This window comes from Hyaena hyaena, unplaced genomic scaffold (genome assembly GCF_003009895.1).
Source record: "Hyaena hyaena isolate Hyena2069 unplaced genomic scaffold, ASM300989v1 scaffold_14, whole genome shotgun sequence".
NCBI classification, from domain to species: domain Eukaryota; kingdom Metazoa; phylum Chordata; class Mammalia; order Carnivora; family Hyaenidae; genus Hyaena; species Hyaena hyaena.
In genome coordinates this window covers 6,002,366-6,015,842 of record NW_024080646.1, presented here as the reverse complement: position 1 = coordinate 6,015,842, position 13,477 = coordinate 6,002,366, and the positions used below count along the sequence as shown (strand labels likewise).

The 13,477-nt window shown below is 34.1% G+C and overlaps 1 protein-coding gene across 1 annotated transcript in view; it reads left to right on the top strand.

The window, feature by feature from the left end:
- THOC1 (THO complex 1) overlaps positions 1-13,477 on the top strand; it is a 50,770-nt gene that overhangs the window by 21,896 nt on the left and 15,397 nt on the right. The window contains exons 10-11 of the mRNA XM_039217686.1: positions 3,029-3,137; positions 5,015-5,146. Coding sequence (XP_039073617.1) covers positions 3,029-3,137; positions 5,015-5,146 — 241 coding nt within the window. The remainder of the gene's footprint in view (positions 1-3,028; positions 3,138-5,014; positions 5,147-13,477) is intronic.

The following is a 13,477-nucleotide window of genomic DNA, read 5'->3' as shown; positions in this document are numbered from 1 at the left end:
GAAACAATAAAGGAACATACGATGGTTACATAATTCCCATTCTCTGATTAGATGTTGTCTCCTATTTCTTAAGAGCAAACTTGTACTACATTTCAAGAGGTGTTTATTATATTCTTATATGTGGTAACTGAGTAACATTATGTGTGTGTGCATATAACTATATATAAAACTATAAAATCTTCAAAAGCAGTTTTGTTTCAAAAACCTTTATTAACTGGTTATAGTATTATTTCATGAGTATAAATAATTTATCTTATACATGACTTTTCCTTTTATAATTTACTTGCACATTTTGGAAAATGCTCCTTTTGTAGCTTTTTTTTTAACTTTATCTGTAGAAAACCCAGACTAATAATCTTGTAAGTCAATGAAATTGCTTCAGTTATAGAAAACAACTGATGTCAGTTGATATTCAGATCATTTTCCTGTTTTCAGAGTTGTTACTAGGAAAGAATGTAGAAAGAGTCAAAGTTAACAAGTCCGTTAGATTCTTTTGAACACTGCTGGTTCTTGATAAAACTTTTGGTAGGAGCTGGATTTTGGTCAATTAAAAGTTGTTAGTATTCTTCACTATTGATTTGAAAAGCAAGATCCGCATATTTTATTTTCTTTAAATGCAGATTCTAATTTTTTAATGTTTTTATTTATTTTTGAGAGAGAGAGAGACAGAGCACAAGCAGGGGAGGGGCAGAGAGAGAGAGAGACACACACACAGAAGCAGAAGCAGGCTCCAGGCTCTGAGCTGTCAGCACAGAGCCTGACGTGGGGCTTGAAGTCGTGAACCAGGAGATCATGGCCTGAGCTGAAGTTAGATGCTCAACCAACTGAGCCTACAGGCACCCCAGGTTCCACATATTTTAAATAATAGTAGTCACTCTACCAAGTTAGCATTCTTTTATCAAAATTAGCTGGCTTCCTAAATTATTAACCTTTATACATAATTCAAAGCCATTGTGATCTGGGTAAGCATAATTCAAAGATAATTTCAAGCCTCGTTTGTAAAATGAAGCGCATGTACTTTGTGACTGCTGTTTCCTTGCAGACCAAGGGCTTTTTCAATATTTTCCAAGTTCACAGCTTTGTTTCAGACAGTTATCAGAAGTGTGAATGTAAGATAAGTGATCTGTTGTTAATGTATGTGGTTGTTTTAATTGATGTGCCAATAGATACAAATTTACTGAAATTCTTTAGACAAGTATTTTATGATACTGACTTGTAGTTTGTAATCTTAATCATGAATTAGAGTACTATGGTGAGAATCTTCATCAAATGTGCTTCCATATGTTTTGCTAAAATACTTTTCCCTTCTTCATTTTTAGAAAACTAATGTCTTTTCAGACATTTTTTTAGAAAACTGATGTTTACACTAGCAAATTATTTTTTACTTTTCTACTCTAATCTTATACACAAAGGAAGACACTTTTCAGTCTTTAAATATTACCCTCCCCCCACAAAAACTTCTTAAAGTACATAATAAAAATTATACTCATTTTTATTTCACCATAATCCTTAAAAATGCACTATAATATTGTCTCTGTTACCCCTTGTCATTGAACAAGTAATTTTGAATATATCCATCTCAAAGATGAAGAGCAAAAGATTAACTTACTTCCTATTATTGGCCAGAATAGAGAATGCAAGACTCTTCAGATAATTGTATTTTGTGGATCACTAAGTAACCCTTCCTGTTCTTCACATAAAATTAGAATCTTCCTTGAAATATTTGTATGGCCATGAAGCTTAGAGAAAATACTAACTATAATCCATAGGTTCAATTTATTAAGGTTTATTTAGAAAGAATGGGGTAAGGTAGTACACAACTGTGTTTAGAAACAAACCTAATTTTATAGAGGTGATGTTGAAAATTTGTGTGGATATTTAAGGATATGAAATAGTTACTACCTCAAGTATTTTTTACATTATGTAATGGCTGTTTTGAATGAATTGGAGGATTTTGTTAAAAAACAAAACTCTCTCAGATAAAAAGTTTGAAGTGTTTAACTTTTAAAATTAAAACATAGCATAATTTTTGTAAATTTAAAAATTAAAATAATGTGTATTGACACTGCAGATCTGTAACAAATGAAAGGTTGAATTAGTAATGCCATAATAAAAACACCCAAAAAAGGGGCCTACTTTTGTAATACTGAGTTGATATGTACTTGTCTGATGCCATGTCTTTTAGCATAGGTTCAAGATGACATTAGTTTAAAAAACATGGAAGTTGATTTCTTTCTTATGTAAAAGTCTGGAAACAGGAAGTTCAGAGCTGGTAGAATATCACTTCTCAGGGAGATTGTCTAGGGACCTACCTGTGTTCCTCCTAACTTCTTGTCCCACCATATCTTGGTGTTTGCTTTTTTCCCTATAGTCCATGGAGCTCATCATCATGTCTGCATTTTGGCCAGCAGAAAGAGAAATAGGAAAATGATAAAAAAAAACCATGGCCCAAAAATTGCACGTATGACGCCTACTCCCAAATAGCTAGAAGTTAACCACATGGCCACACCTAGCTGCAAGAGAAGTTAGGAAACAAAGTCTTTAATTCTGAATAATCATGTATTGGGCCAAAATTCAGGTGTTCCACTGCTGTAAAGTGGGTCTGTTAGGGTCTATGAACCCCCTTGAAATTGTTTTTAAAAGTTTATTATAGAGTATGAATGTGCACTTTCTGGGCAAATGGGCTTTAGCTATCATCAACTTCTTAAAGGGGTTTATGACTTAAAAGTTAGGAGCACTTTGGGGCGCCTGGGTGGCTTAGTCGGTTAAGCGTCCGACTTTCGCTTGGGTCATGATCTTGCAGTTCGTGAGTTCAAGCCCCGTGTCGGGCTCTGTGCTGACTGCCAGCTCAGAGCCTGGAGCCTGTTTCAGTCTGTGACTCCCTCTCTCTCTGACCCTCCCCTGCTCACACTGTCTCTCTCTCTCTCTCCTAGAAATAAATAAAACATTAAAAAAAAAAAATTAGGAGCACTTAGATAGTTCTAAAAAATTTTAAATGATTTATTTAATATAACATTTATTTTATTAGCTCCATTCCAATTGATTACAACCTGTATCGAAAATTCTGGTCACTTCAGGATTACTTCAGGAACCCTGTGCAATGCTATGAGAAGATTTCATGGAAAACTTTTCTTAAGGTGAGTTGCCAGTCACATACTGCTGAAAGCTCAGTGTTTTACAGCTAATGGCAGAGGCAAAATTTGACTCTTGTCCAGCATACTTTTTATTATATAATTTTATCTCTTAGGTTTTTATACCTATTTTATAATGTAATGCAGAAGTTAAATTCTAAATTAGTATTTAAACCACTGATTTTGTGGAGTTGTTTATAAATGACTTAGGGATTTAAAAGTTAATAATTACAGCCGTGGGGTTTGTTTGTTTTTTACATAGTATTATAATACAACACAAATTGATGACTTTTTGCAAAATTGTTATCTTTACTTTCCACAAAATTATTTCAAGTATCCTGTTAGAACAAGGGTTGCAAACTATGGCATGGGCCAGATCCAGCTTTCTGCCTGTTTTCATAGGCAGAGTTATATTGGCACACAGCCACACTCATTCATTTATGTATTACTTGTGGCTGTTTGTGTGCTCTAATGGCAGACTTGAATAGTGTGACTGAGACCATATGAGCCTTATAGCCTATGAAAATTAATAAAAGGAAACCTCATTTAGAATGGAGGAATCAGGAAGCCAGCAGGGGGAAACTCCTTGCAGACCCAACTGGAAGACATGGACCTTTCCAGTGGATACTCTTACTGTCCCAGCAGCATGAAGATTTCTTCATTTCCCAGCAACAGCCCAGCCAATGAGAGATAGTGACAGCTTAGTCAATGAGAAGACACTATACTTTGAACTCCTAGTTTACTCCAATGAACTTTTAGTTTATAACAGCCCCTCACAACTCCTCTTTTCTTCTGTAAAAGAGCATTCTTCTCCTTTGTTCTCCCAATTTGTGTCTGGTTTTGTGGTAGTTTGTTTGTCCTGGATTGCAATTCTCAGCTATCCCCAAATAAACCCATTTCTTTTGCTGGTAAAATAACTGGCAGTTTTGTTTTTAAGGTTAATAAGCTTAGGGGTGCCTTGCTGGCTCAATAGAGCATGCAACTCTTGATCTCAGGGTTGTAAGTTTACCCCACTTTGAGTGTAAAGATTACTTAAAAATAAAATCTTAAAAAATTTTTTTAAGTTGGACCACCTGGGTGACTCAGTTGGTTAAGCATTGGACTCTTGATTTGGGCTCAGATTATGATGTCATGGTTCACAAGTTCAAGCCCCATGTCAGGCTCTGCACTGGCAATGCAGAACCTGCTTAGGGTTCTCTCTCTTCCCTCTCTGCCCCTCCCCTGCTTGCACAGGTGCTCTTTCTTTCTCCCTCTCAAAATTAACTTGAAAAAAAAATTTTTTTAAAGGTTAACCTAATATACTTAACAATCAGAAAAAAAATGGCTCGCCTTTATTTTGTAAGAATTCTCGGTATTTCTTTTTCTAGGCTGCTTAGAGATCAGTTGTCCTTTTTGGTTGTAGTATCCAAGGTAAATAGGTAGCTCTTAAAAGTGGCATGGTGTTTGTTCAGATTAAATAGTGAGTGAGAAATCATCTGGAATTGTTACTGGATAGGATTCGACATCATTGTCTTATTTGGTCACAGTGTTACACAAGAAATGCTTCAGTTTTTTCCACAGCTGGTTAAATAGCTCTTCTCACTGGTAAATTTCTGTATACTCTCAAAGCATTACTTTCTCTGTTTGCCCCTTACACAAACTACATAAGAAGTGCTATTTCTTAGGAGTAGAGGATTTGTTCCAACTTTTACAATACCATGAAATCTCATAACAAGTAGTTTTACTCCCATTTTCCCATTATGGTTTTTCTTGTTTAATGTGCTTTACAATTTGCATTCATGGTTAACTATGAATAAATTCTAGGTATTTTGATATAGAAAAGCACTTAAAAAATTATTGGGCCACAATGCCAAATAAAACTAATTGGTATTTTTACTTTGCAGTATTCTGAAGAAGTTCTAGCTGTTTTTAAGAGTTATAAATTAGATGATACTCAGGCCTCCAGGAAAAAGATGGAAGAATTAAAAGCAGGAGGAGAACATGTATATTTTGCAAAATTTTTAACAAGTGAAAAGGTACAAATTTTTCTTTTTCACTGAGCATAATAAGTACTGATCATTTTTTTCTCTTTAGCTGATCTTGTTTTTAAGTTTAATAGAAATGTTTCTTACTTTATTTTTGGTTAAAGCTGGTAAGTATTAGTTTGAGAATCTTGTGTCTTCCTTGCACAAGTAAGACTGATTTGATTTCAGAGGTGAAAGAAGTTGTTCTGCATTTTCTGTTTTGTAGACTTACTTTGCAATTTAATTACTTTCAAGTGCATATATTTTGGACCTCAAGTTAGGATTTAATTTGCATTTATGAAGATAATATTTTGTAATTAGTTTGTCCCTTCAGTACACATAAGGAGTTTAAACATTCTCTGGTAATCTTATTTGTACAGCTTAATAAGTAAATTTTCTTCAAATGCAGTGCTAAGGGGGTATAGCTCAGGGGTAGAGCATTTGACTACACATACAATGCTAAGGGATTATGTAAGTTTTCCAGTCAAGGTGGCACATTAAATGTATGTTTTGACTCATTCCCTTTGCTCCCAACACATAAAAATGACAGATGAAGTATAAAAGGAGAAAACCAAAAGACAAAGCTGGGATTCCAGAAATAAGATTAATAACTTAATGGACCAGAAATATCAAGTAACCTGAATGAAACTGAAGTCTCAGGGCTGCTGGACTCTTATTCCAGGCAGGTGGTGGTACCCAGGAGTTTGGCTACAAGTGGTAGACACCAGATATGTTTCATGTGGGACCAGGAGCCAAAGCCAGATTCACTGCTTAAAGCCAGGAACTTAGGTGGAAGTTTACCCACTTTTAAAAAGAAGCTAAGACAAAATATTAATAATATTCTGCCAAGGGCAGTGGATTCATAGGAGGCTTGTGTCACACAGGTTTGTGTCAAGCTTTATGTCTGCTTGCTCTGTGTTAGATTTATGATATCATCAATATTACTAATAAAGTAGTTGCTCCAGGAATTCATCTTAAGGCTCTTTTCAGACTTGGTTCCAGGGGCCGTTGTGGAATCAAATGTTAAACTCCTAGACAGGAAAGGATGTACACAGAAAGAAGGGAAAGTAAACAAACATTCCAAAACAAAAGCTTCTCATTCTGTATCTTCTCATATAACTTATCACTCTGATAAATTATAATTAAAGTATAGTATGAATTACAAAATTTATAAAGAAATTCAGTACTAGGAAATATCACCAACCAAATCAACTACTGGATACACGTGTATTTATTCCATATACACAGCTTGATGGTGACTTTAAAAATACATGTTTTGGATAATCTAAGAGATAATTGATAATATAGCATCCATTTAGAATAAATAAAAAATTGTGAAACTGAAACAGGCAGAAATGAAACAGAATGGTTCAATATAACAACTAATTGAGACTTAGAAATGAAAAATGCAATCATCAAAACCAAAGCAGAACATACAAAATTAAACTGTAGATTGAACATAGATGAAAAGAGAACTAGTGAATGGAAGGTAATGTTGGAAAGTTTACCCAGAAAACAGAGACAGGATTTTTTTTTTGTTAACGTGAAAGAGCAGTGGAGACCAATGTGTAGCTGACTGAGAAATTCAGGCAAATATTAAAGAACAAAATAGAGGGAATGGTAGGAAAACTATATTGAAAAGAATTGAAGGTAATACCAAGTTCTAAGATTAAATGTGAGCTACAAATAAAGTTAAATCCATACTTCAGTACATCATGCTATAACTGCAAAAATAAAGAGAAAACCTTAAAAGCCACTAAAAGGGAAAAAAGACAAATATACTAGAAAGGAACAGCTATTTGACTGTTAGCCAATTTCTAACAGATACCAGAAGACAGTGGTGAAATATTATAGCACTAAGGAGGGGGGAAACCTGTCAATCTAGAATTTTATACCCAGCTAAATGCACTCAAGACTGTGGACAAAATGGATATTTTCATTGAACGACCAGGAAAACATACTACTCTAAGACCTTCTTTTTGAAAACCTACTAAAGGGTATTCTCCAGGAAGAAGGAAATTGAACCCATAAGAAAGTAGTGGGATACCAAAAGCAGTGGTGGCCACAAAAAATTGAAAAATACGACAGTCAACTTATTGATTAAAAACAAAAATGTCATAAAAAATGATTTAAAAAATTTTTTAATGTGGAATTTAAACTAGATGACATTATGGGAAGGGAAAACAGATGTTTAATGAATGATTTAGGCATTATACCTCAGTTCTTAAAATCTTTCAGAGGAAGAAAGAAATACTAAATAACTATAGACTTCATTGTATATATTAAAAGAGTAACCACCAAAAGAAAACTACCTGTAGTTCTTAAACAGCAAAGAGGTAAAAAGGGCACAGGAAGAAATTTAGACTATTTTATAAACCTAACTAATGGCAGGAAGGGAGAAAAAAGCAAAAAGGAAGGTAGAAATAAGTTCAAATATATCAATAATACCACGTATAAACAGATTTAAAACAGATTATCAGATTGTATTTTTTTTTTAATCTGGCCACATTTATTAATTAAAACATATAAAAGTTTTGGTTGAATAAAGAATTCAAAATTTTTATTTCACCCTATTTAGAAGAGGGGAAGAAAATCCCAGAGCTCTTCTAGCTTTAAAAAAGAATCTTCCTAAAAGCATACTTTTCAGAAAGTTGAAATGTCTATTTAAATAATATTGGGGCAAAAAACTTCCACAATAAAACAACCAGTAAGAGTTGTGTATAGTTTTAGGAGCTACAGGTTACATTTTTCAGGATATAGCAACTGTTTTGAAACTCTGGATGTTATTGAAGCTTGTTGTATAAATAACATTTCCAGGAACATTTTAATAATAGAAAACAGTAAGATTACATACTTTCAGAGAAATCTCCATGTTGGAATAGAAAATGAGTGCTTTTGTAACAGTCTCCATTCACCACTGTATGTTCTGTCCAAGTGGTAGTAATCACTGCCCTCATCAAAGTACGTTTTTTCAAAAAACTGTTTACATTTATGAATATATTGACTTTATGCTTTCATGTAAATCATGACTGTGTAGTGCCATAAAATGAAATGAGAATAGTCATTTCTAGAGGAGCTAACATTTAATGTTATTAATTATTAATAATTATTAATTTCTATTAATAACTGAAATGATTGTTTCTATTACTCTGGCTAATGACATAGCAAGGGTGGGCCATTTCTCATCCTATATTTGCTCTTATCTTTATCTTACCAATTAACCAGTCTCCTCTACCAACTCTTTAAGACTTTGTCCTTCTTCAGAATCAGGCTCCATATCCATGGCCTATCCTGGCAGGATACCTTTTGTACCCTGACTGGCTTTAGCCTTTCCTAGATGGCCACTTGGCAGCACCAAAGAATAGACTTTCTTATCTTGCTTGCATAACCATAGCTTGTCATTTAAGAATGACAAGTTGAAAATTCCTTTCAAGAAGCTAGGCACAGAATCTCAAAGTAGAAGTAAATAATGCATAAATTACTGAAGTAGAAAAAAGAAAATAAGGAAAACATCAATAAAAGCAAAAGCTGTTTTTTTGAAGAGAAAAATTTTATAGTAAAAACTTTTATAAAAATTTTATGGAGCAGGCCTGACCAAGTTAAAAAATGAAAAGGTAGCAGTAAACAATATTAATAAAATAATAAACAATAAAAATAGGCTAACTGAAAATAACAGATATTTAAAATATGTAAGAGAATATATTCTTAATTTCTGCTAATACCTTTTTAAATCTAATAATTCTGTAGTAAAATTTCATTCCAAAATATATTCACAAAGAAATGATTAACCTGAATAAATAAAGAAATAATAGTCAAATGATACCTTTCAAATGACCTCAGGCTCAGATGTTTTTACTCCCATATTATCAGCACTTCAAGGAATAGATGATTCTTATTATAAATGAAAATTTTCAGAAATTAGAAAAGGAAGAAAAGCAACCAGGTCCTTAATATGAGATTGATTTAACTTTTAAGTAAAATCCCAATAATGACAGAATGGAGGGGGTAAGGAGGGGAGTGTATATATCAGTCTTAGGAATAGAGGTGAAAAAAATTTTTTTAACTCACAAATCAAATGTAGGTTTTTTTGGGGTTTTTTTTGTTTTGTTTTTTAAGTAGAGACTAAATAGGATTTTTCCTAGGAACGTAAGTATGGTTCAACATCAGAAAGATTAATGAATACCAAATTAAGCCTAAAGGTTTAAATATTTTAAAACTATATGATCATCTCAGATTCCAAGAAAATTTTTATAGTAAAATCTAACATTCAGTGCAGGAACAAATCAGAAGTAGAAGGGAATTTTCCTAACTTACGGGGATTAATAAAAACCCAATGGCAAGTATTATACATAATGATCAAACTTCCGCAAATATTCCCAGTAAATTCAAGAGCAAGGCAGAGATGCCTGCGAACCATATTTCTGCACATATTACTCCACAATAGTGAAAGACCTAGCCATTTCATTAAGAAAAGAGAAATAAGAGTTAAAATTACTGAAAAGACTCAACTGACTCTTTGAAGGCAATATAATTGTCCACAGAGAAAATCCAGGAGAACCAACAAACTATTAATAGAATTATGGAGGCTTCATCAAGGTTACAAGAGACACATCAATGGTGTTTTACTTCATAAGTAACCAGTTACAAGTTAGGCGAAATAACAGTGAAAACTAATACTTAGGAGAAATCTTCGTGAAGAAAATTATAAAAGTGGAGAGGTACAGCTACATTTATAGATAGGAAAACCCAATGCCGTTTCTCCCCAAGTGTATGCGTAAATTCGTTGTATTTTGAGTCAAATCCAAATGTGTTTATTTGTGGAAACTTGAAAAGTTGATATTAAAGTTCTTATGAAAAGCCAAGAGTACTAAGAAAAATTGAAAGAAATTGGGAACAATTGCCCTATCAGATATTAAGACCTATAAAGCTTCAGTAATTGAAACAGTAAAGTAATTATTAGTATAAGGTATAAAGAAAGAAAAAAAATAGAAAGCACAGACTGTAGGAAAGTTTGAGATACAAATGAAGTTACAGTACAGATTAGTGAGGAAAAGATGGATTTTTCTTTTTTTAATGTTTGTTTATTTTTGAGGGGGGTTGGGGAGGAGGGACAGAGACGGAGACAGAATCCCAAGCAGGCTCTGCACTGCCAGCACAGAGCCCCATATGGAGCTTGACCTCACATACTGTGAGATCATGACCTGAGCTGAAACCAAGAATTGGATACTTAACCATCTGAGCCACCCATGCACTTCAAGATGGATTATTCTTAATAAATGTTGCTTGGACAGCTCATCCATATGGAAACAATAAAGTTCAGTTCATACCTTATTACATGCACAAAGCTCAATTCCAGGTTAGTTAAAAGTCTAAAAGAGACTGCCTGGGTGACTCAGTGTGTTAAGCGTCTGACTTCAGCTCAGGTCATGATCTCGCGGTTCATGAGTTCAGGCTCTGTTTCAGACTGTGTCTGACAGTTCAGAACCTGGAGTCTCCTTCAGATTCTGTGTCTCCCTCTCTTCGCCCCTACCCTGCTCTCTCATCCTCTTGCTCTCTCAAAAATAAACATTTTAAAAAAATTTTTTAAGTCTAAATGAGAAAAACAAAACTTTGAAGCATTTAAATATATAGATAAAATGTGTACATTTGGAGCAGAGAAAGATCTTTCAAGTCACAGAAGGCACCAGTCATGAGGGAAAATACCAGTATATTTAATATGAAAATATAAAAGTATTGAATAGTAAAAGATACTACAGAAAAAACCATACCAAAGTGAAAAAACAGCCACAAACTGGAAGATATTCATCACCTGTATAAGTGAAGAAGATTAATATTCTGAACATTGTATGGATAAAAAGACAAGCCGGTTGAAAACTGGAAAGATGGGATGTGCAGGTATATTGCAGGTATAGAAACCTAAATCACTGATAAGCTTATAAAAGATGCTAATCATCTCTAATAGCCAAAGAAGAATAAAATAAAATAATGAGGCAATCATTTGACACTTACCAAACTGACAAAAGCAGAAAAGCCTTACAATAAATGGTATTGGCAAAAGTGTGGGAAAAGACACTTTCATACACTGCTGGTTAAGGTATAAATTGGTACAACCACTTTGCAGAACAATTTTGTAATCAAAATGAAAACTTCTGTTCCTAGATGTGGCCCTTAGAGAATCACACACATGCACAAGGAAACACATAAAAAGACTCATTGTTTATAAATTATGTGTTTGTAAGTGGAAGTTGGGAAACAACCTAAATATTCATAAGCAGGAGACTGGTAAATTACAGTAAATTAATGCAGTAGAGTTCTACAAAGTACTGAACATGGGTTAATTGGAGCAAGGGTTGGCAAATCTGGCTTGCCACCTAGTTTTATAAATGAGTTTTATTGGCTCACAGCCATGTTATATATTCATTCACCTGTTAATCTATGGCTGCTTTTGTACTGCCACAGCATAAAGTCGTAGTTGTGATGGAGACTGTATCATTCACAAAGCCTAAAATAATTTACTAAATGGCCCTTAACTGAAATTTGCCAATCCCTGAACTAGTGTTACATGTATTAAGTTGTATGAATTTCAAACATAATGTCACATGAAAATAGCTTATTGCAAAATAGTACATATAGAGTTTGAAAACATGCAGAATACTTCTGTATGTTATTTGTAGATAACTACTTATGTAGCAATAGTGTAAAATCTGTGTTAGAATCATAAACACAAATACTGGATAGTGTTTACCGGGGAGCAAAAGAGGGAGATTACAGAGAAGAGCTCAACAACTGTAATATCTATTTCTTTAACAAATGTGGAACAAGTAAAATGTTAGGATTTGACATGTCATTGGATAGAGGGACATGAATGTTGTATTACTTAACTGTACCTTTTTGACTTTGAAAATTGGATAATTTGATATCAGCTAATGTATTGATGACAAATTAGTAAGATTTTAAGAAGAATGCTCTTAATTTTTTTTCTAGCACAGATTATTAAAGTACTTTGTGTAAATGATAGAAATGGAATATTTCCTACCTGTTTAATTTTACCAGGAATATTATTTACATATACAGTTTATTGACAGAAAGGCACATAAAGGTAAATAAGAATAGCATCATCCTTTTTAGGTTTAAAATAATAGGAAGGCTGAGAGGCCTGAGCTGAGATGTGCAGTAAAATCTGAGGATGATAAAAGACCCTTTGTTTAAGAACCAAAGACAACAAAGAAATATTTGATCCATTGCATGATGTAAATGGTGTAATTTTCTATAACAGAGAAAAGTAGAACTAGAAAATATACAATAAGGAAGAAAGTGCAGTTGAGTGTGTCAGTTTTAGTCTCAGCTCTGTCACTAACTAGCTGTGTGATGTTGCAGATCTTCTAGTTTCTCTAAGCATAATGTGAAGCAGTTAGCTTGAATGATCATACTGGTCCTTTCCCACCTCACATTCAATGTCTTTTTGACTCCTATTTTCAGTCCACTATTTCTGTCAAAAAATATATTCCAACATAAAAAATAAACATGGGATGGGCGCCTGGATGGCTCAGTAGGTTAAGTGTTCAACTCTTGGTTTCGACTGAGGTTATGATCTCATGGTTTTATGAGTTCAAGTCCCATCCTGACAGCTCAGAGCCTGGAGCCTGCTTCACATTTTCTCCCCGCCCCGTGCCCCCCTCCCCCCCCACTGGCTGAACTACTTAAGGTCTTCAAACAGGCCAGCCTCTTACAGGGCTTAGAGTCTTGGTATCTCCTGTTTCTTTCTTGTTACATTACTCTCCAACTCGAGATTTGCTCCTGTGGTTTATAGTTGTGCTTTTTCCAGTCTTCCTCGAGTTGCTCAGGCAAATAGATGGAGGGTGGAACCTCTTACTGGAGAAAAGTGGGTTTTGTGGACAAATAAGTGTGTTTTACCTTTGACATGAAATCTGATCAAGTGTCAGTTGAATATTCATGTAGATATGTAGTAGGTTTGTAAGTATACAGATTTGGAGATTAGCAACACGGTCAAAGATGAGTATAGATTTGGTATATGGTATAATCAAATCACTACAGCTCTGTGTAGTGATTAAAGGAAAATATAAACTGGAAAGAGAAGAAAACATCATGCAGAATCCTGAAGAAAATCAGCATTTAAGGGTTGGGAGTGTAAGGGAGAGGAAGAAGGTTGAAGAGTAGCCAGTGAAATTGGAGAAAAGCTAGAGAAGTGTGACTTTCTGGAAGCCAAGCATATCCAGTAGTATAAGGACTCTGAAAAAAGTGTTCATGGGGGTGGGGAAGCAGGGGGGACAGTTCATTGTATTTAACAAGTAAGTCATTGGTGATCTTGGCAAAAACACTGTT